The sequence below is a fragment of the Convolutriloba macropyga genome, chromosome 11 (assembly GCF_964194025.1).
Source record: "Convolutriloba macropyga chromosome 11, txConMacr16.3, whole genome shotgun sequence".
NCBI lineage: Eukaryota > Metazoa > Xenacoelomorpha > Acoela > Convolutidae > Convolutriloba > Convolutriloba macropyga.
Genome location: NC_134478.1, coordinates 35,827,162 through 35,847,763, shown reverse-complemented (window position 1 = coordinate 35,847,763; position 20,602 = coordinate 35,827,162). Strand labels below are relative to the sequence as shown.

The following is a 20,602-nucleotide window of genomic DNA, read 5'->3' as shown; positions in this document are numbered from 1 at the left end:
ACACAAGTTTCGCACTGAGATGTTTTGACGATTTTTTATAATTTTTATATTTCGGGTTTTTAGACCAATCGGATTCAAGAAATGCACTTCATTCCGACTCATTTGGTAACAGAAATCTTGCGACCTCTTCCAATTCTTAGCGCATAAAGAAAGATTATTTGCTCATTTCTGCGTCACACACATTTTGAGGTTAGAGAATAAGTTTTTTCTCTTCTCTGCGTCACGAGAATTTGGAGTGGGGCACAAGTAGAATTTCTGCTCCAGTGAACTCGGGAAGAAAAATAGGCTGTTCAATTGCAGATACATAGAGAGAGGCAGTAAACCCGCTCGTAACAGAAGCTCTTTGTTGTTATGTTTGTAGTTCTTCGTTATCCACTTCAATACTTTATTTTGAAACTCCTTTAGCTTCTACAAGTCAAATCATCAAGAGATTTGAAGGGACTGGATTCCATACGTCAAAATTGACTTTAGCAACGATTTGTACAGACACATCTTGACTTTCACGTTTAATTTGTTCGACAGATTTTTTCTCAAAATGTAGCCTTGTTGGTCTTTATTAATCGTATTTCCAAATGCTCCGACCTTATAAGCAAAGTATTGACGACTACATCAAAGTATGTTATTGGATTCGATTACTCTAGAGGGCCTCCGGAAAATCGAAGAATGGATTTAGTTCCCTAATGACTAATTGAGAACATTTATCTGGGGCCAGCTCCGTCTTGTTTTCTTTCACCCATTGTGCAATTAGTTCGAGGACAGATTGAATCTCTGACTCAAGATTTCTGTGTGCCAAGATTTTGAAATCATTCGCAAATAGAATAGGATTGCAGAATTTGACGACAACTAAAAGATAATTCATAAAAATGCAGAACCTTGGTTACCACTGGTTACGTTCAACGTCTTGGGGTAGACAACCTCCAACTCTAATATCAGCTATCTTCTTGATCAGCTCAAAATGACGAACCTTAGATAAGACTTTTGAGAAATCAATTAAGAAGGCCACATTTTTCTCATTTGAGTTATCGTCTAATGATTGATAGATTTTCTGTAGAAAACCAACCATGTTAATTGAGACAGATCTCTCTTTTGCAAAACATTTTTACAAGATAACCCTTCCACCCACGAGCCTTGTAATGTCAAGTGAGAGAAAGATCTCTCATTTTACTGCGTGAAACGTAGAGGTTCAGCAAAACAGGGCTCTCGCTCATTTTTTTCCCTTAAATTTGCTCTCTCTTTTCGGAGAAAAGACCAAATGCAAAAATTCATTTGAAAGATTGGCTTTATGTTTGTTATCATTGCATATTCTTTCACCCCAAGTGGTTACTTCAGGTAAAGTTGAAGATTTGTTCAAACATTTCAAGTGTTTGAAGGCAGCATCGGTGTTTGTGGTGCTCATCAGCGCTTCTTGATACGCCTTTCAATCCTTTTCACATCATTCTTTGACACTAATTTCTAACTGCGTCACCTTCAGCTTCAAATAACTGGTCGGTTTCTGTGCCAGGATATCTTTTTGGGTCTACAACTGTTTCGAAAAGTTTGAATTCGACGAAGTTATCCAGGGACACAACAATTTCCGATTTCTGGATCTGAGCGGGACATGCTCAACAGTTAATTGATCCACGTAGTCGTAGAACTCATGGCACATTTTGTTTAAGTTTGTGACACAGAAGGGGCTAAAGTTCCTTTGACGGGGCTAAAGTTCCTTTGACGGGCCTAAAGTTCTTTTTGACTCATATTGTTTCGCACTCCTGCGTAGTCCACAGATCCGAAACTCCTGATATTTTAATCCGGATACCTCAATAAAAACAATCGACTAACAACTTGATTGCTACATGAGCAGAACAGCAAAAGTCTTCGTTGAAATTTTAATCCACTTCAGCAGAGAGGGCATTTTTTTGGCAAAAAGTGATAACCAAGGAGCAGCTCAGGACCTTTATTTCTTGCTGAAAGATATAGGTATCCATTAGATCAACGACTCGGCTTTCTTCCTCACTGTTGCTCATCATAGAATGCCAGTTTCTAAACGTCAAAATGAGGTCTCCGCGCCAGATACAAGTGTTCTTTTTATTGGGTATAGCTTTCAATATCTTTTCAAAGTCATTGAAGGCCTACCAATACTGACTGCCCTTGGGTAGATCACAGAAACCACAAACAAAGATGAATTTTTTGTTCGTCTTGATTTTTCAGAGATCACTGCTTTCTGGATGATCAGCGTTTATTCGGGTTAACGAAATTGACTTTTTCTGGGCTAAAAAAAGCTACCGTGAGCCAAACCGTCGCTACTTGGCCGGTCAGATGTCATATTCTGCCAGTAGAAGTACTGAGTCTGCGATGTTGTCGCTTAGTCACGTTTCACAAACTCATGCACAGGCACATTCACCACCTGTTATTGCACTGACAAGTTTGAACCTTCTTTCATAATTTCTAAGGCTTCTGGCATTTATTTGCAAAACGTTTAGGGATACCATTCATACTGAATGCTTATTGCGTTTAGCATTTTTGCGTGGTGACTCAACTTCCACACCGTCGTTGAAAACTTCGAAATTTCAGATTTTTCAGCAGGTTTTGGTACTCCCTCGTGCAGAAGTTCGCAGCGTTTCTTCAGACACATGTTGTTTTCATATGAGTAGTCTTTTGACAGAGCGGGCTAGAATAAGACATTCTGTTGTATCAACAGATCTCGTTTTTCCGCGCTTCTGGCTTGCTTGAGGCGAACGTCATATTCATTAGTCATTATCACCAACAACGTTCTTGGTCTACAACGATCTTTATCAAAACTTCTGAGACGTCGCCATTGCTCATTTTTCAAGCCTACTCCAGGAAAGTTCACGAGTTCTATCAACTTCTCGTTCCTCGGCACAAAATTCTCATTCCGTGACTTGCGTTGATTCTCAGAAATCCTTTGTTTTCTAAAGCTTGATTGGACGGTCTTGGTTGACTTTCGCTTGCCTCTACCTGACATCTCATTTGATGAAGCCGTGGCAGGTTTCAAATCAACATCTGCATAGTTTCGTTCCATTTTTGCAATGCTTCATTTACAGAGACCTGATTTCGGTCTTCAAATACGTGAGTCATTTTTTGCTCAATCTCCATTTTCTTGTCGAGGTCGAAGCTTTTTACTGATTCTTTAATTTTCTTTGCAATTACAGACTCTAGTAACCACCCCGTTTGCCGGTCTCTACACATTTATTGCACAGGATTAACACGTTTCCCCCAGCTCTTTTATGCTAATTATTGCTAGACTTGACAAACCAGTACAGATTGGTTCCAAATGCAAATCGCAATGGCAACTCACACAGTGATAAGTTGGTTCATTGTCGGTGATTTTCTTCGTACACGTACGACAAGAGGGTGACATTTTCTCAGTAAGTGGGTGCAGCTATAAACACTATTTAAAAGGTCCACAGAGCACGATCATAAATTGAGAAAAATTAATCAGTGGTCAAGACCCTACTCAGCAGCTGTAGAAGTCTCTGCTTGGTTTTTCAATGCGTTTCGCCTTCTTCTAGAAAGTCGGTTCTTCTGTTCCATCAAAGAAAGCAGAAAAATTGAATTCTTGTTGAAAATTGCTAAAGTTTTGAGTTCCAAAGAAGCTTTTTGATGGACCGCACGAAAACGCTGAACCAGCTCAACGTCCGTGATCTTCCTGTTGGATAGCAGTCGTTGACGACGTGGATAGTTGAAACGCGTGATTTCTTCAACAGTTCAAATATGTCCTCAGCTCTCTCCCGGTGGCAGTATAAAATGTTCACTACAATTCAAACCTTAGAGGATTCCAATCAAGATGACAACGGCTTGAACATATTGCTTCGATGAGGGGTGATAGAATTGTTCACAACGTCGTGCCACAACAAAACCTCGCATTCTTCTCGAAGACTTCGCGTCGTGGCAGAACAAAACCTCGCGTTCGTCTCGAAGACTTCGCTTCAGATGGTACTGGACTGTCTTCGCCTCGTCGACTGCTCGGGGGTTCACACTCAGTCGAGGAATTGCAAGAATGTTTCGGGGATAGGATACCTTTGTCTAGTTGAGTAGGGTAGCGACTGAATGGCTCGATTCAAAGACCTTGAAGCAATAAGTTTCATAACCAGGGGGCCACAACTGCTGCCCCGGTATAGCAACTTTAATCTATTTAATGAATTTATCGCAACAATTAGGCTAACAGGAGGAGCTCCATTCATAACCTTGATTTTAGTTTTACAAGGAATAACAACTATCAACCTTTTGAGTGACGCCTAAATAGCTTGGAACAACACATTGAGACACATTGGATGCGGCAATTGATTTAAGTATATCTTTGGTACATGAAAGCTTAGGTTGTATAGACTTAGTCTCGCGCAATTGGGCGACCGTTTCTCGCAGAAGACACATCAGCCAGTCCTTCATCATCTTTTCCGTGAATACCATGAATTCGTCGCTGTTTGCCTGGAGTTCGTCAACCGTAGGATAGTAATTCCCGCCGCGTGAGCCAGCTGTCGAGTTGTGCCGACTTGCTTCAGAAAATATGGATTTTTTCCGTTTGTGCCCCCCCAGCTTAGTGGGTGCATATTATTTGCAACCCCCAGACGCACATGCAATATTTTTACATAATGATTTACTATGTAATGACACGTGCTCTGTCACTGGGGGGAGCATAGCGTACTGGGGGGGGGGGCACAAACGGAAAAGATCCGAAAATATTAATTGGGGATTTTGTTTTGAAATATTCAAGTTTTGTAATGTTTAACTATCTGACCATGTTTTAAGATACGGAATTCTGAATATTGTATTGTGGCTGGCTTCGTGAGAGATCTAAAATTTTGTAACGTTAATTTGCCAAATGAGTCTGGTCCAGTAGACTTGTGAATATTGAGATAGCTGATGTTTTTTTGTGGACTTTAGTGGAGTCAACTTTTATAATATTCAGAACTGTTTTGCCCAAGTTTTTCCAATTTTTGTTTTAAGATTAAAGATACTTGCAAAGAAACATTGAAGCTATCTAAAGAAACATAAAGGTCTCGGCTTTTCGGTTATCGGTCGTTAGTTTCAGATGCTTCCAAAACATTACAGATGGTACGTTGAATTTTTACGGATAGATAAAAATGTTTTTGTATTTTGCTAAATTTGCGGTTTTCAAAAATTTGAGCTTCCTAATTTGAGAGATCAGTATCATTAAAGTTTTGAACCTCAACCTCTAATATTTGGAGCTTCGGTATGGAACTGAGATCAGATTTCTCTAATCTCTTTTTAGTGTCCAATTTTTTAATCATATGGGTTGTTGCATTGGAGGGAGGGGCTTTCTTCTAATTGCCTTTTCACGTTTAAATTTAAAGGATGCTAATGAATGGCTGGTGGTGAACGCATATTGTCAACCGACAGAGTAATCTGTTATACTTAATTGATCCAAATTTATCAAAGGGTCGTTAACAAATTTTCCAAAATGAGAAGGAGTTCCAAGTTTGGTGACATAGCAGAAGAGAACGAAGTGGAGAAGACCTCAAATGTAAACAATCGTGATTCGGAGTCTGCTAAAAGTCCGGATGTGGAAGAAGATAAGCTGGATGCAACAGGGATTGCTGGGGCTATGGGATTCACTTCAACTGACATCTTCATGTCCGCTGCTAAAGGTCATCTAAAGAAACTAAAATCCATCTACAAACAGGACCCGACAATTATATACCACAGGGATGAAAATGTACGTAATCATTTGTGTCTCTACAGTAATGAAAAAAACGTAAATTCCAAACACCTCACCCAACAATTGGTAAAATTCACTGCCGATTGGGCTGCTACTTGTTGATCAAACTTCGAACTCATTCTGATTTTGTCTCGTTAATAGCTGTTAAGCGATAGCGGGGTTATTTTTGATCTCATCGTATATTTGCAATTCAAAGAGATTTAAACGTTTTTAACTACAATTGGTATTTTGACACATTTTTTTCACACAATCTTTACAGTTTTCTGTGTCTCATTTAGGCTCAGGCATTTGGAAAAATAATTGTAATTGCAAAGGGAAATCACTAGTGGTGTCCCCCAAGGGTCTATACTGGGGCCGCTGATGTTCTTAGTTTTTATTGATGATCTGCCTGAAACCCTAAACAATGTTGAGTATTTTGATTTTGCTGACGACAAGAAATTGATTACCCTCAGTAAAAGCATACTTGATCAATCAAGCGCAAAAATATCAGCATTGTGCCGCAAAACAAAATGAACCTAAATGTGAAAAAGACACAGCTCTTAAATTTCAAAGGCTCGATGTCGACCAGTGTAAATAATGTAGCTCTAACTGAAACTGATGTGCAGCGTGACTTAGGACTTCTTGTTAACAAAAAGCTTAAATGAACGAAATTGGTCATCTTCGTAAACGAAAAGCGCTAGGTGGATTAAATGTCATTGGAAAACCAAACTAAATGCGTATAAAGGCTACGTTGTACCAATAGCAAGCTTTCGCTCCCAAGCTTAGATGCCAAGCTGAACAAAAATGCAAGACCCAGAGAAATTGCAGCACACAGCAACAAAACGGATTATAGGGGGTTCAAAAAGCTACAAAGAGCGACTAGACCAACTCCAGATTCAGCCGCTGAGGTTTTATATTGAAATGCGTGATCTCATGCTGTTCCTTGCTAGAACTAGTGGTCAATATGACATACAGTTCAAACATCATGAAAATACACAACAAATTCTGACAAGACAAGGCGGTAAAGGCGAACTTTGCAGGTGATAATTTATTCCATAGAACTCAACAATTATTCAATTTTTTCACAAAGGTCTTTTCAAGATATGGCCCTGATATGAACAAACGAACAATAGGAAAAATATACTGAAAATTTTTCACGAGCAAGTACTCAGAATAAGCAAATGGAGATTACTATGCAGAGGTGGAAATTGCTGCAACTTAATTATCAAAATTGACTAAAACTTTTTCTAAACTTTCAATGGACGAAAAGTGGGTACAAAAGAACCCTAAAGAACCCTTTCTTATCTACTACTACTGCTAATAATAATAATTAGCAATTAGTTCATTGCAATAATTGAGTGGTGACTCTATTCTAATTGCAATAATTGATTAGAACGAACCAATCAAATGATTGGAGAAAATTGAAACTTCAACTTGAGAAAATATTCTTAGACCACAAATTGTGTGTAATTTGACAGATTTGGATGTTGAAGTTTCGTCATTGATTAGAAATTGGATACTTCAGATAATGCAACCATTTGCGTACATTTTTGGCAAATCAAGGCAAAATTGTTGTAAGATCTATGAAAAAATTATTGATAGAACTTCAAGTTTAATTGATCAATAGTTGCTATTGTTGCAATAATTGATTTTTATTTTTTGCCGATCAAATTAATTGATTGCACCTCTTTTCGTCTAGTCAATTCAATGCAGTGAAGTTTTTCCAAATCCCTGTTTAGGCTGAATGTCAAGAAATGTTCTTTTTGATGGTCTCTTGCAGGTATTAATTCCATTTTTGTTTGCTGTGAGCAAAATTAACTAATTAAAAATTTGAGAAAAATCGACTTATTTTATAAATTTGTTTTTTTCCAATCTTCTTAAATTACCACTTTTGAGTTTACCTCAAAATTTAGATGCTACTTTTTCTCTTTCTGTTCATTCTAGACCAATTGATCCAATTCTTATGTTTTTCTGTGCTAACTTACTGATGTCTGGATTTGCTTCCCATTTTTTCCTAGCTTTGACTCAGTTTCCTTTCGATTGCTGTAATTCTGATTGCTGCTGGTAAAGTTTTTTTATTAAATTGAGATTTTGGAACGATTTTTCTTTGTTTTCTTTTTTCTATGGTTTCTATCTTACTATCTGCTTCAGATTATTTGCATCCAACCTGAAGAATTATGTCCTTCCCAATAGGAATTTGTGGTGTGTTTTGGATGGTCTCGTTGAGAGAATCTTTGGATTGATTTCATACGTTTGGTAGGATTTGTTTCTTAGGAACCACTCTGAGCACAAGATATGAGGGTAGTTGGCGCAGTTGTGATGCTGTCTGTTTTTGAATAAATAAAACAGAAAATTGGTTCTGATTCTTATTGTCAAAACTTTGTTCATGCAATTTTTTTAGCAAAACTATTGCAGAATTTTTACAAAAACCAATGCTTCATTCTGTTTTTGCAAGCCTATTAGTGAGATGCAGTTTGAGATTTTTTGTATCTGGGTGAAATTTTCAATGATAAAACTTACAAAACTTCTGATTTTTGTGCTATTGGAAAAAAGTTTGTACTTTTTAATCTTTTTGGTTTTTGAGAGACTGTTTTCCTATTTTCTGGTGAGCATAGCAAGGGAACTGAATGAATGATTTGATTAAAAAAAAGGATTACAACAGAAAAATCAGAAATTGTTTTTGAATTTAATGATCTAAAAAATATATTTTGCGTTCTGTTTTTCGGAAAGTAATTTTAACTATGAGGTAGAAATAATTTAAAGCTCTTTTCTTTTTGTTTATTGCAAAAGCTCATTTCAGCAGTAAGATTTGTAAGCGCTTGAATTAATTTCGTCGAAAATCAGAAAAAGTTTTTTTTTGAATTAATTTAAAAAAGTTTTTTTGCGGTTTCTCGCTTTTCGAGTTGTGACTGTGATATGGAAGTAATTTAAAGCACTTTTTTTCTACTACACACGGTCAATTCAACTGTTAGATTTGTGAGTGCCTGAAATTTTTGTGCCGAAAATCAGAAATTGCGTTTTGAATTTGTTTATTTAAAAAAGTTTTTTTTTTTGCGTTTTTCTGTTCTTTTGCGCTTCTTAATGCCTTTTTGTAACTAAACTCTGTCTGTCATAGCAAATTCGTATCATAAATATAGCGAAATTTTTCTGGAGAGAAATTTCCGTTTTTGAGATTTTTAGTCGAGAAAAATCTGCGTTTTTGGACACATCTAACTGGGAAATTGACTACCGAGGTGACGTCTGGAACTAAAAAAAATCAGGCGTTCTTGCTCGGGTGACATCTGAAACCCTTGAAATAAAGTTTCTTCGTCTTTGGTTACTTATGCAACTTAAAATTGTCTTGAAGGGCTTGTCTTGATGCTGGGGGCAACTTCGTACTGATTTCCCTCCTTGGGGTTAACTTCGTACTGATTTCTTTTGTCTCTGGGGTGCTGGCACCCTCTTAGTTTTAAAAAAGCTTGTTGTGAAATATTTATCAAGTCAAAATCAAGCTCTCTTCTTTTGCAAGAGAACGTCTAGGTTTCATGTTACTGGACAAAAAAGTCAATTTTCACGTTGCAATTTTAGCGTTTTTTTTTAATCGTCATAATATTCTTGAAGGTTGCAATAACATTGGCAACAGCAGCAGGGTTGAAATCTTTCTTTCCTAGTTTCTTGGTCTTATTTCGTTATTGGTTTTTTGAGACTACAAGTGATTGCAGCTATATCTCGAAATCTGTGTTTGTGTTACACACTACTAATATATCTATTATTATTATTATAATACAAATGCAACTAGGGTACCAGTTAAAAACATCAATAAGCGCCTGTATCCCGCCAAAGTTACCTGCGAATTGCAGCTCTGTGCGACAGCTAAAACAGCAACAACATTGCAGCTATTTTCTGGCAATATTCCAGATACGGTGAAGTAAGTTTGCTTTTGATTAGGGATTTGTTCCTCTTCACATTGCTGCTCTGCACTCTAAGCTAGACGTAATCAAGTTCTTCATTGAGAAGGAGGCTGAGACCACTGCCAAGAACGCGAAAACAAAAAGCGAACAAGCACCTGCTTTAAATCCCAAACCTGCCTTGATATCTGTGAGAAGTCAACATGGCTGGACCCCTCTCCTGTTGGCAATCAGTGCTCCAAAGTCAGTGAGGACAGAAGCACTAAATTCCATGAAATGTATCGAGTTCTTGCTGGAGAAAGGAGCTGATCCCAATGAGTTAGTTTAAAACTCTTATAACGAATTATATTGTCACAGCTCCAGTGAAAAGTATGAATTATGTTTTCGACTAATAAATACGTTCAAAAAATTGACCAATACTATGACAATAGCAGCGAGTTTCAAGCGGGGTTTCTGTAAGCTTGTTAAGTGTCACACATAGTGTTATACAAGTTTCGTTTTCAATTTTGATCACTGGAAAGGGGCAGAGTGTATTTGATGTTTTTTTTACATTAAATTTTTGTCTTTAATGAAAAAGTTGTGCATCAAGATATTGTAGCTTTTTACATATGAGCAAAAGTCTTTAAAATTTCTTGCAACTGTGTTCTTGAGTGCATAATTTGCTCCCAATCGAGTTTATTCAATGTCATTCGTATCTTTTACAAATTATCTTGGTCAATTTATATTGAAAGTTTGTCAGTTCAAATTTCTCCAGTTACAAACATCAAAGACGTTAACTTCAAAATTGGGCTTTAATACTTTTCTAAAGGATTTTGTAGCAATTATATTAGTCCTGATGGTATTATGCAATTTTTCGAACTACCGACCATTCGCAGGATATCTTTTCTTAAATCTGATCTGCTTTGAAAGACGACTGATTTTCATGAAGTTATTTTGTGTTTCGGTATAAGCTTGTACGTTTATTAAATAATAGCTCAAAGGTGTGGTTTATAACCGCATTTATCATCAAAGTTAAGTGTGGTGCCATAAACTCATATATGATGCAAAAAGTTCGACTTCGAAAGTCATGAAAAATAGAAATTATAGTCTATGATTTTACAGTGATGTTGAATGTGTACTGAATAAATCCTATCGCTCCTATATATTAAATGCATGACAGTTTATAAGGCACCATGCTTAACAATAGGTGAAAATGCATGTTTAAGACGTCTCTGAGTATGTTTAGGAGCTCCCGGAGAGCATGTTTAAGAGCTCTCCAGCAGCTTCGTTAAGAGGATAGATCGCGGGAGGTCAATGACCGAAAATATTGTTCTCTCAAAAGGTCAATGTCCGAAAAAACGGGGGTTGAAATAGTCATTGACCGAAGTGCAAAAGGAGTGCATGATCGAAAATGCAGATACCAGACGGTTCTTACGCCAAGAAAAAATCGGGATCCAAGAAAAAGTCAGTGGCCAAGAAATAAGTCAAAATTAGGAATAGATGCAAAAAGAATGTACTGTCCAAATAAAGCTGATGGAAAATGAGGTTACAATCCACTTTTCCGGCTTTCGCGAAATAGTTTTTTTGGCGTAGGAGTTTTACAATTTTCGCTCACGGTCGAATCATTTAGCGCTTAATTGCTTTCCAATTCCTTTTTTTTCATGCAGTTTTTGCCTGCGAGATCTGGCTTTTCGTTGTACTTATATGTCTTTCTCGATTTCTGTGAGATGTAAATTGTGCTCTCCTGCAGATATTTAAGCACAAACAGCTTTTTACTTCTGAAAATGAGGTAAAAGTTGCACCAAGTTTTTTAAAAAGTTTTTGTTCCAACATTTTTTCAAAAGGGGGATTACATATGCGTGGCCGACTTCTCTGTCGGTTTTTCACTTTGTGTACACATCGTAGATTGCTTTTTCGAACCTGCTAGTTTGAATTAAATAAAAAGGAAAGGGGGTGAAACGGTTACGGGCCGTTTACAAAGCTTGATTCACCCACCTCGATTTAGCCGTAGCTAGCTGACGAAGCCGACTGCCCCTTAGTCGTTTGAGGGCGGTTCGCCTGTCGTTAGTCGAGACGAATGTTTTCATTTTCGCGCATGTAAAATCAATTTTGACACAATGAGCAAGAATTGATCTGAATGAGACATTGTTTGTTTTCTCTCTAGAGCTAACGATGATGGATCCTCTGCATGTCATATTGCAACGATAGAGAATGTGCCCGAAGTGTTGCGACTCTTAATGAAACACCAAGCAGATGTTGCCTCCCTTGACAACAATGGCAAGAAGCCAATCGACATTGCTAGGGAAAAGTCCCACAAAGAATGTGCTAGGTATTGTGAACAGTTGACCATGTTATTTTGCATTGTTTCACTGTTTAGATTGTTTTACTGGCGTCTTTTAAGGAACGCTTATGGGCCTCGCGATAGTAATTTTACCGCCAAATTTCATTTTTAGTCGCCGTCAGTCTTTCAAAGGTTGTTATTTAAGCGCTCTCCTTTTTACAATTCAAAGAATTTGAATTGTATGGGTGAGGTGTCTTTTTTACGACTTGAAGAGGATTCAATAGACGCCTAATACTTACGGAGTTTTTGATAGAGGAAAAAAAAGAAATTTTTCAAGGTTTTCTATTTCTTTGCGGTTTTTCGTGTTTTCTATAGTCTTAGACACTTGTAGTAGCCTATTATGTTCCCTATTGTTTTCCGAGCATTTTAATACTCTTGTTTGGTTTAGTGATTTGTTTTTTCTGGCGTTATGTGCACTTTTAATATAAAAAATAGTTACTTTTTTCTTGGTTTTTTTTAACATCCTTTTTATCATGATTTTAATTCAAATATTTTTGATTCTCATGTGTAGATTAGATAGGTAATGGCTTTTAAAATGGGTTGTGTTTTTTTTCATGTGGTTGCCGGAATTCTGTGTTTGGTTTGCAAGATCTATTCACACATTTTCATAATATTTGAAGTCAAATTCAAGTCATTTTGGTCACGCTGGAATATGAGGTGCAGGAAAAAAGCAATTGGTTTTTTCAGATGCTTCAATTTTAGTTTGATATTTACTGTTTCGTTTTGTTTGATCGGATTTTCCAGTTTTTGCAACCCATTAATAGTTCATTCTAGGTCTAATTTTTTTGTTGAGTGGATGACAATTCTTTGGTCAATTGTTCGTCAGGGATTGTCCTGCTGTTTTTAAAATTTGATCTTAATGATCACGTATTTGTTTTGTATAAGTCAACATTTTCACGTTTGACGCCTGAAATACCCCACTCACTCTTTCACCTGAAGGGATTTTAAATACTTTCACACATTGAATTACGTAATAGTGAATACGGTCAATATCAAAAGAGCAAAATCAAAAGAAACGGCATAAACCGATATTGGCCGGTCATTAAGTCAGTGAATTAGGTTCTAAGAGTTCATTAAAGAAGTTGCTAGCTAACATTAGTATTAAGCTTTAAAGCCTTCAGTTTAAAAGCTGAATTAATTGTGATTTTAGAAGCTAACCGAATTTGAACCCCAAATTAGAACACTTGAGAAATTTCTCAATATCTATCTCTTCTTTTGTGCGTCAACGACCACTCTTTTTCTGCAATTCGCCGGCTGTGTATCGATTTTTAGTTTCCCAAAATTTGATGACAAAACTTGCTGTTTTTGCAGAAACCCAATGTTAGTGAACCAAACAATGAAAATTCTTGATCGTGCTTCTAGTAATCAACTATTTTCCGTCTGGTCTTATTTCTGAAGTTGAAAAGGCCACCTTCTTTGTAGCTCATAATTTGTAGAAATATAAACAGAACGTCGTTTTTTGAAAATCTTAATATGCAGCATTTTTGCCAAATCGCTTTTAAATCGTTTTTCATTTCATCTGCCATTTAAATTTCAAAGACAAATGGAGCAGTTTTTACACAACGGGATTATACATTTGAAAACACATTATTAGGCAAAAAAGACTTTCTTTTGTTGCTAGCTCGGCCCCAATAATTTTTTATTTAAAGAAAGGATTCTGCTGAAAATTCCAAAGTAAAAAAAGTGCCCCAAACTTTAACATTTTCAAAGTTTGCATAAATTAGCGTTATAGGTTGTTAATTAATTGCTCTTGAATGAAGTTCATAACAATTATTGTAAACGTGTGTCTTTTTTATGCAAAATTTTCGCTGGACAATTGTGACTTTTCGAGTGACTTTTACGCCCTTGACTTTATGCGTTTCGCGTGATCTAAAATTCTCTCTCAATCAAAATTTCAAGCAGCTGAACTCAATTGGCTGCAATTTGATGCTAAAAGTCAAATGAAAATTGCGCCGAAGCTGGTGCCATTTTTTTTACTTTAAGTCTTAATAGTGGTATATGTTAACCTCAAATGTGGTTATTTTAAGACCACTATTGAACTTCTTAGTCCTGTTTATGCTCCCCCCACCGACTGAAGCAGGCTGCAGTTGGTTAGAGCTCCTACTAGTCGTTCGAGAGCAATTCTTCCGACGTTTAGTCGGTTATGTTTTAAATATGGCTTTTCTACCAATGACATCTCAATTTTTCGCTAAACATAATGTAGCTTTTGCCGCATACAAAACAGTAAAAGTCTACATTGTTTTCACGTTTATCCATCGTGAGTTACCCATTGCAATAAAAATTGCTACAAATTAATTTTTGTAACAAATTATTTTTTGCAGCTACTTGCCGTTTTAATTTTTGATTCAAATTTTTGTAGACTAGTTTTATGCATTTGTGATTATCTTTAATACTTGTTCCGGCCAAGCTGCTACGTTAGCTTGAAAAACAAACATGAGACAGTTAAAACCAATGAAGCACTGTTTCTTGTTTTGTTCAATAATGAAGTTCGTTGTTTTAATGAATTTTCTTTGTTATAATTCTACGTAATGTTTTTTTAATCTTATACAAATTTTTTCAGGAATGATAAGAAAACGAAGAATAACAAACTTGGAATGCGAAATATATTTGTCTCATTATTTGTCGGCAAATTTTTATTCCTCATCAAGTTGTTTTGTGCAAGGTTACTTACGGCAATTTTTTCGTCTACCTTTCTGACCAAAAAGTTTCAGTATTTTTGTCTTGACAAGAGGATATACTGTTGAAAACCGAGGCCCTAATTCTCGCGCGTCACCTAAACTGACCAAGATCACTATACCAAGAAGCTAATTTTCCCGTATTATCTTCCTGCACAACTGCAACATTCAGGTTTTCCAAATGGCTGTGGAACTAATGATACTAACGCTAGTGGTTTCGGCGTTGATGGTAACCCGTTGAAGCCCATTCCCCATGTACGAACTTCAAGGCCACATGTGGCTTTGGTTATTTAACTTCGCGAAGGCTCCAGCCAAAATGAACTTCACTGGCTTGAAATTGGGAAACCAACAGCGCTCTCGAGGGTCCAGCATGCCTCGATACTTAAATTTTTCAGTTCAGTCCCAGCACCCAAATAAACTCGCTTATGTCCCAATTATGCCTATCTTATTGAATCGCCAGCATCCCCAAATGTACGTGCTCTCCTGTCCCTGTCCGAAACCCCATGCCCCGGCAGTTATTGCACATTCCATTACATCTAACGTTTCCTGTAAATAACTCCTAGAGCGAGTAATGTAATTCAGAACAATGTAATGTGAACAATTTACCAGCAGCGCTTGCATCCCACAATGTAGTTCCTTCAGTCCCTAACTCCGGCTTTCTGCAAACGGCAGAACCCATATCATCAGCAACGCGGTGTCATGAACGAACTAGGTCAAAGACGTACATGAAAACTGTAATGACTGGAATTGCTCAGTTCGCATACTGAGGCTTGATGTACAAGGACGCACATAAGACTGAGTGAAGGTTTTGTTAGCTCAAAGGCGCCGTCCCGTCAGTGCGGATTTGGACAAACAGTTTTCTTGCTTTAAGTTTGCATAAATGTGAACAACTTAGATTTTTCCCAAGCCTTGTCGGCGTCTGTTAAGCACCTCATAGAACTCCGAGAGGACGCCGCACTCTTTAACAGGGCTGGGCTGCGCAAGCGTTGCCACCGAAATTGAAAGAATCTTATTTTCTATAACGTAAAGAAGCACTACGAGAAGCCCACACTGTTTGACTCCAATGAATAATTTAAGAAGAAGGCTCGGGCGTTCGAAATTTTGAAACAAATTTAACAAAGGGAAAACCGAGGACGATACCATTTCATAAAACCGAGACCAAAATTGTTTGAAAGAAATTTCTGCCAATACACGGCAAAAAGGCACATTAACCGTCTGCAACCTCAACAACGTCCTCCACTCGTTGCGTCTTCTGTACGGGCAATCACCGCCTTTTGCAGTGCCGCTTCTCCGAGTAATCTCCCATACATTGAGAAAATTAATGTCAGTCGCTAAACTTTGCTTCTTGTGCTTGAGAGAAAAGAATGTTCCGGCATTGCCGAGTCCGATGTAAATGCAGGAAGGATGGTTGCCACAGCTTCCATGGAGCTGAGAGGCTTACCCATCAAAATCCTCTGCAGGCAACAACTCTAATGCTGGCGCAAGTCAAAGTAACCCATACAGTAGGCAATCATCGACTAAGACTACGAGATAATGTCAGTGTCAGTAATGTGAAATGCCTACTTCAGGTGACTGAATTGACTTAGAGTTGATGGATTCTTCTAGGAAGACTACCACGGCTTTTGAGCGAAAAAAATAGTAGTAATTCCAGGTGTCCAATAGTCTTGCAAATAGTTAGTTTGCTTGTTAGAGCTTCTGAACAGCTTTGACTTTTAAACGGTTAAGGGTATAAATACCGAGGTTTTGCTACACCAAGAGTGTCGAATCGCTCTAATTGTACGCAAAAATCAATCTCAAAGTATTTAAAGTGGGACCTTACTTAAATGATATCTTCAATATGGGCTGACATAATCGAAATTGAAGCAAAACAAGAAAATTTCCCTCGCTTGATAATTTGACCCCCAAACATTGCATTTGCATAACAAGGTGAAAGTTGGTCAGAATATATACCAAGCCGTGCGCTTGTTAGAGTACTTGGATTTCGACGGTAAATTGATTTTCGTTGATCGCCTGGCTATAGGTTGGTTATTTGGTGTTCCATTACCGTCATCTCCGGGTGTAGACTCGTCTTCAAATCAAATATGAAGCAATTTTTTCTACTGTATCATCAAGTGCAGTTTTGTTACAACATCGAGTGGTACAGCGCAGTTAAGCAAGTAGAACTGCGATCCGCAATTGGTACTCGCATTCTCGACGTTCACAAAAACACCAGTGTATTTTGGAAAAGATATGAAATTGGAATTTTTTGGCCTCTCGACAACACGCAATTGTCGAAACCGACTTTCCGCACTTTTACAAGTAAAGTATGTGAAAACGGCCCAAAAAATGCACGAGTTTTAGTGGAAAATACACATACCAACAATGAGGACTTCGACGAAAGTTACATTGTAACGGTTCAAGGTCGCCCTAAGTTTGGAGGAGGTGGGTTGAATGGTGTAAAACTTGAATACCCACACCACATCTTAGGTGCTAAGGATTCGCACACTTGTGCTGATGATGCTGAAGACTATCCATGCCTCAAAAGCCGTTGAGGACTTCAGGATTACCTAGATGAGAAGTTTCTCAATATGTCGAAGTACTTGTTGCATCGCCTCCATTCTGGTAGGCTCAAATTTACTAAATTTGTAATTTTGCCAGTTCTATCTGACGGAATTGATGGGTCTCGTCAGTTCACTGAAGCAAAGGTCTTTTTTTCATCGGCGGGAGAATTATCTCGTGCTTGGGCTAAAGTTTTATCTCAACAATTTAACTCTGGTTGTGAGTCGGTGTGCTGTCTGCACCATCACAAGCTTAGTACTAGCTCGCGCACCGTTTTTCGTAGATGCTATTCATTTTGAGAGACGTTTGGCGTGTCAATGGGCAAAATTGAAATGGCTAATCAGCTGATGCAACGGCTGATAGGTTACATACAAGTTTTTTTAAAAGGGGAATTGTTGAGCAGTGATTCTGTTCGTGGACGATGTTCATGTCGACAGACACTATCATTGTCTTTATTGCAAACCGTTAAATATTAGAATACACCAGCGTTGACCAATGTAGCCACTTCGACTCTTGTGATAATCGGGATGATATTAGCACGCGCATCGTAGTAGCTGGGCAAAAGTGTTGTTGACTTCTTCAGAATGAAGCAGTTCTCTGCTATTCCTAATACTTGTCGTCTATAGTATCAAGCTGTGTTGTGTTCCAAGAACTCTATGATAACTCCTCATCTTACCGAACCTGTTGCGCTTGGCGAAGCGGAGAGCAATCTATAATATCTTGTTCAGCGAAAGTCCTTTAATACCAAGAAAAAGGTCTTGACAACCAGCTAGTCGGGTGGAATACCCGGATTGCTCCGTTTTCACCGTTCTAAATGGTGTTCATAGGTGGTTCTGGTGGCCGGATTAAGCGGCTATTTGGAGGTAGACGCAATTTTCAACCTTGTTAAATTGTTTTTGCTAGATATTCACCGGAAAATCACAATCAGGGGGCTGTTTTCTTACGGTCGAAAGTGCGGGAAGGTTATGCCATCCTTAATCTTCATTCGTCATTACGTTCCATCAAGGGAGTGAATCGCGTACATGTCTCTCCCCTTCATAAACTCACGGGTCAATTTTATTTGGTTCCTTTTGAATTTTGTCAGACTAATTGTACTTTACATGTTGAAATCGTTCCGTCCATGCTAGTTCCTGTGTACTGGGTGTTGATTAGTTCCTCGGAGTACCTCGGCTTTGATTTTTTAAGCTAACGGTACGAACTTCTGTGGAGCCGTGAGAGTATTGTGAGGTAGGATATCAGTAACATTGCCTCGGAACTTGCGCATAACTGCATGTGCATGACATGGAGGTTCAATCAGTCCAGGTCAACACAGAAAGGTGGCATCTGGGAGAGGTTGGTTTGCAGCTTTTAAAAGAGTACTTTATACCATCCTCGGTACACGCGGCCTCACAGATGAGATTTTTGAACGCCACATTTTGGTTTGTTCAATACGCATTGAACGTACTCGGTTGCTGCCCCTAAGAGCTATTCGTCCGACCTAAGCACAAGAAGACCTTATCTTTTTTTGGTTGTTAACCAAGCAACTCGACTTCGACAATTGTTGGCGTTCACAAGTTCGATTATCGTAAACTACGTCGCGCGCAGTTCTATCCCAATGTAATTTGACCACGTTTGGTCAAGATGACTGTTGAAATCTTGAAAAGACGCGGATCGACACACTATGTACTTATAGAACGCTATTTAAGTGCAAAAACGTTGTCTGAACCGACTTTTGGTATTCCTGAATTCAATAGAGTTGTCGCCCAATATTCAATGCTCGAGCTTAATTCAGAGAGTTTGTTTTCATTTTAGAGCCCTTTTGGCGGGAGAGTGGGGAACTAGTGACAACTATTTTCACGGAGAGGTGGCCAAACTGATGCACCTGAAACGATACAGGGATGAATTGAGACGAGAACTGGATATTATTACGCTGTTTGAGTCAGATATAGAACGCACTGCCAATTTCAAAGAGTGGCTCCAAACGAAAGGATTCCAAGGGGATGACAATAGCAAAGAAGGACCACCAAAGCTGCTGAGCAGTGACATCGCAGAAACCGAAAATGTCCTTGTCACCAAAAGCGACGTTGAGCGCACACGTGAAACGGTTTTCGGAAGACGAGCTACTAATCGGAACAAGGATGGTGGGAAGTCAACGAAATCACATCAAGTAATTCCGTCTGTTCCTATGTCAGCACCTCCAAAACATAGTGGCTCCATTTGTAATGTATGCGCTGGGCCTGTGCAACTAGATGAACTCAATCGAAAAGATACAGAAAAACCACAGCAAAAAGTTGAAGTTGAATTGCCAGATTTGCGGTCGTCATTTATTGAATCTGTTCTGTTTGGGAGTAGTGTGAAAGAGTCCAGACCACCGGCCACTCGGTTCTTCAAAGGATCTTCTATGTTAGACCACCAAAAGAAGCGCTCTTTCAGCCATTCTAGACAGGAGTTCTCTAAAAGCGCCAATCCTTATCATTCAGATGTGGGGTCCATATTGAAGGAAATTCCGCCTCCGCTTAGCTATTTTGATCAGAAACCTAATTCGAAACAGAGCAATGTCTCTGCAGCTATGAACGAATCGGATACTCTTCTGAATAAAGCTGCCAAAGTGCCCATTATGTGGAGAGGGAAACCATCAACAGTCAAAGAATACCTTCTGGAGAAATCCTACATATGCTGAATTATCTTTGTTCTCAATCATGCTATATGAGATGCTCCACAGCTCATTCAAGTCGCAGAATCATCAATTGTTTCTATTTGTGCTATGATAAAAGATCTATTTTTTCTGTACCCATATTTGTTTAATTGCTCTCAAATGAAAATGCGGTGTTTTTAGGCCAATTTTTGCTTGACTGATTTTGCAAACGGGATAAACAGGTAACGCCCAGAGGGCCTTAAGTACTTTTAAAGCGTTCGGCTTACTAGACTCTAAGTATGTGATTCACCGAAACTGTTTTGACGACATAAATTTATGTTGTGAAGGGCGGCGGTTTTTAGACTTTGACCCCACTTCACCCGCCGTGCCTCCTCTCCGTCGCGCTCACCGCTCGACCTTTCAATTAAGCTAAAGCTAGCCTCCCTAAACCGTCTAGCTGCTGATGAAGCTAACCTCTCGACAGTCGTTAGATCAATTCACTCGGCGTTTGTTGATGTTTAAAATGCTTGCACCCCTGGGCTTTCATCCCTACGTCCTATCGCAGTAGTTAATTAAGCTGATCAATTTAATTTTCATTCAGGATTTGTAATAACTCTCATCAGAATTTGGATTTTACACAAAAAACCGGGCGGGTTCCTACTTGTACGCATTACATACAGAAAATACACGAATTTGCGCATTTTTTGAAAAGGCTATTGTAAAATTTAACCGGTGCGTTCGTCAGTCAGTTTATGATAACAAATCTCTATGAGGTTTAATGTAGAATGATTTAATTCTGTAAATATGAAAATATTGTAAATATGTGTGTTTAAAATTTTGATCTCTATCTCGATAAAATTTAATTTAGCTTGTCTGAAGAGTTCAAAAGTGTTCATTCGTACGTATATTTTC

At 38.2% G+C, this 20,602-nt stretch overlaps 1 protein-coding gene across 1 annotated transcript; it reads left to right on the top strand.

The window, feature by feature from the left end:
• The first annotated feature begins 5,284 nt into the window (after positions 1-5,284).
• On the top strand, positions 5,285-20,591 carry LOC142349672 (uncharacterized). The gene is made up of 4 exons (XM_075401396.1): positions 5,285-5,674; positions 9,584-9,861; positions 11,687-11,851; positions 18,868-20,591. Exons 1-4 carry the CDS (start codon positions 5,420-5,422, stop codon positions 19,733-19,735), a joined length of 1,566 nt encoding a protein of 521 aa, XP_075257511.1. The 5' UTR covers positions 5,285-5,419; the 3' UTR covers positions 19,736-20,591.
• The last annotated feature ends 11 nt before the right edge of the window (positions 20,592-20,602 follow it).

Excerpts from the sequence above, each read along its gene's own strand:
- LOC142349672 (XM_075401396.1), top strand. The coding sequence starts at position 5,420 with ATGAGAAGGAGTTCCAAGTTTGGTGACATAGCAGAAGAGAACGAAGTG. Across the intron at positions 9,862-11,686 it reads AAAGGAGCTGATCCCAATGA|AGCTAACGATGATGGATCCT; the intron begins GTTAGTTTAAAA and ends TTTTCTCTCTAG. Across the intron at positions 11,852-18,867 it reads TCCCACAAAGAATGTGCTAG|AGCCCTTTTGGCGGGAGAGT; the intron begins GTATTGTGAACA and ends TTTTCATTTTAG.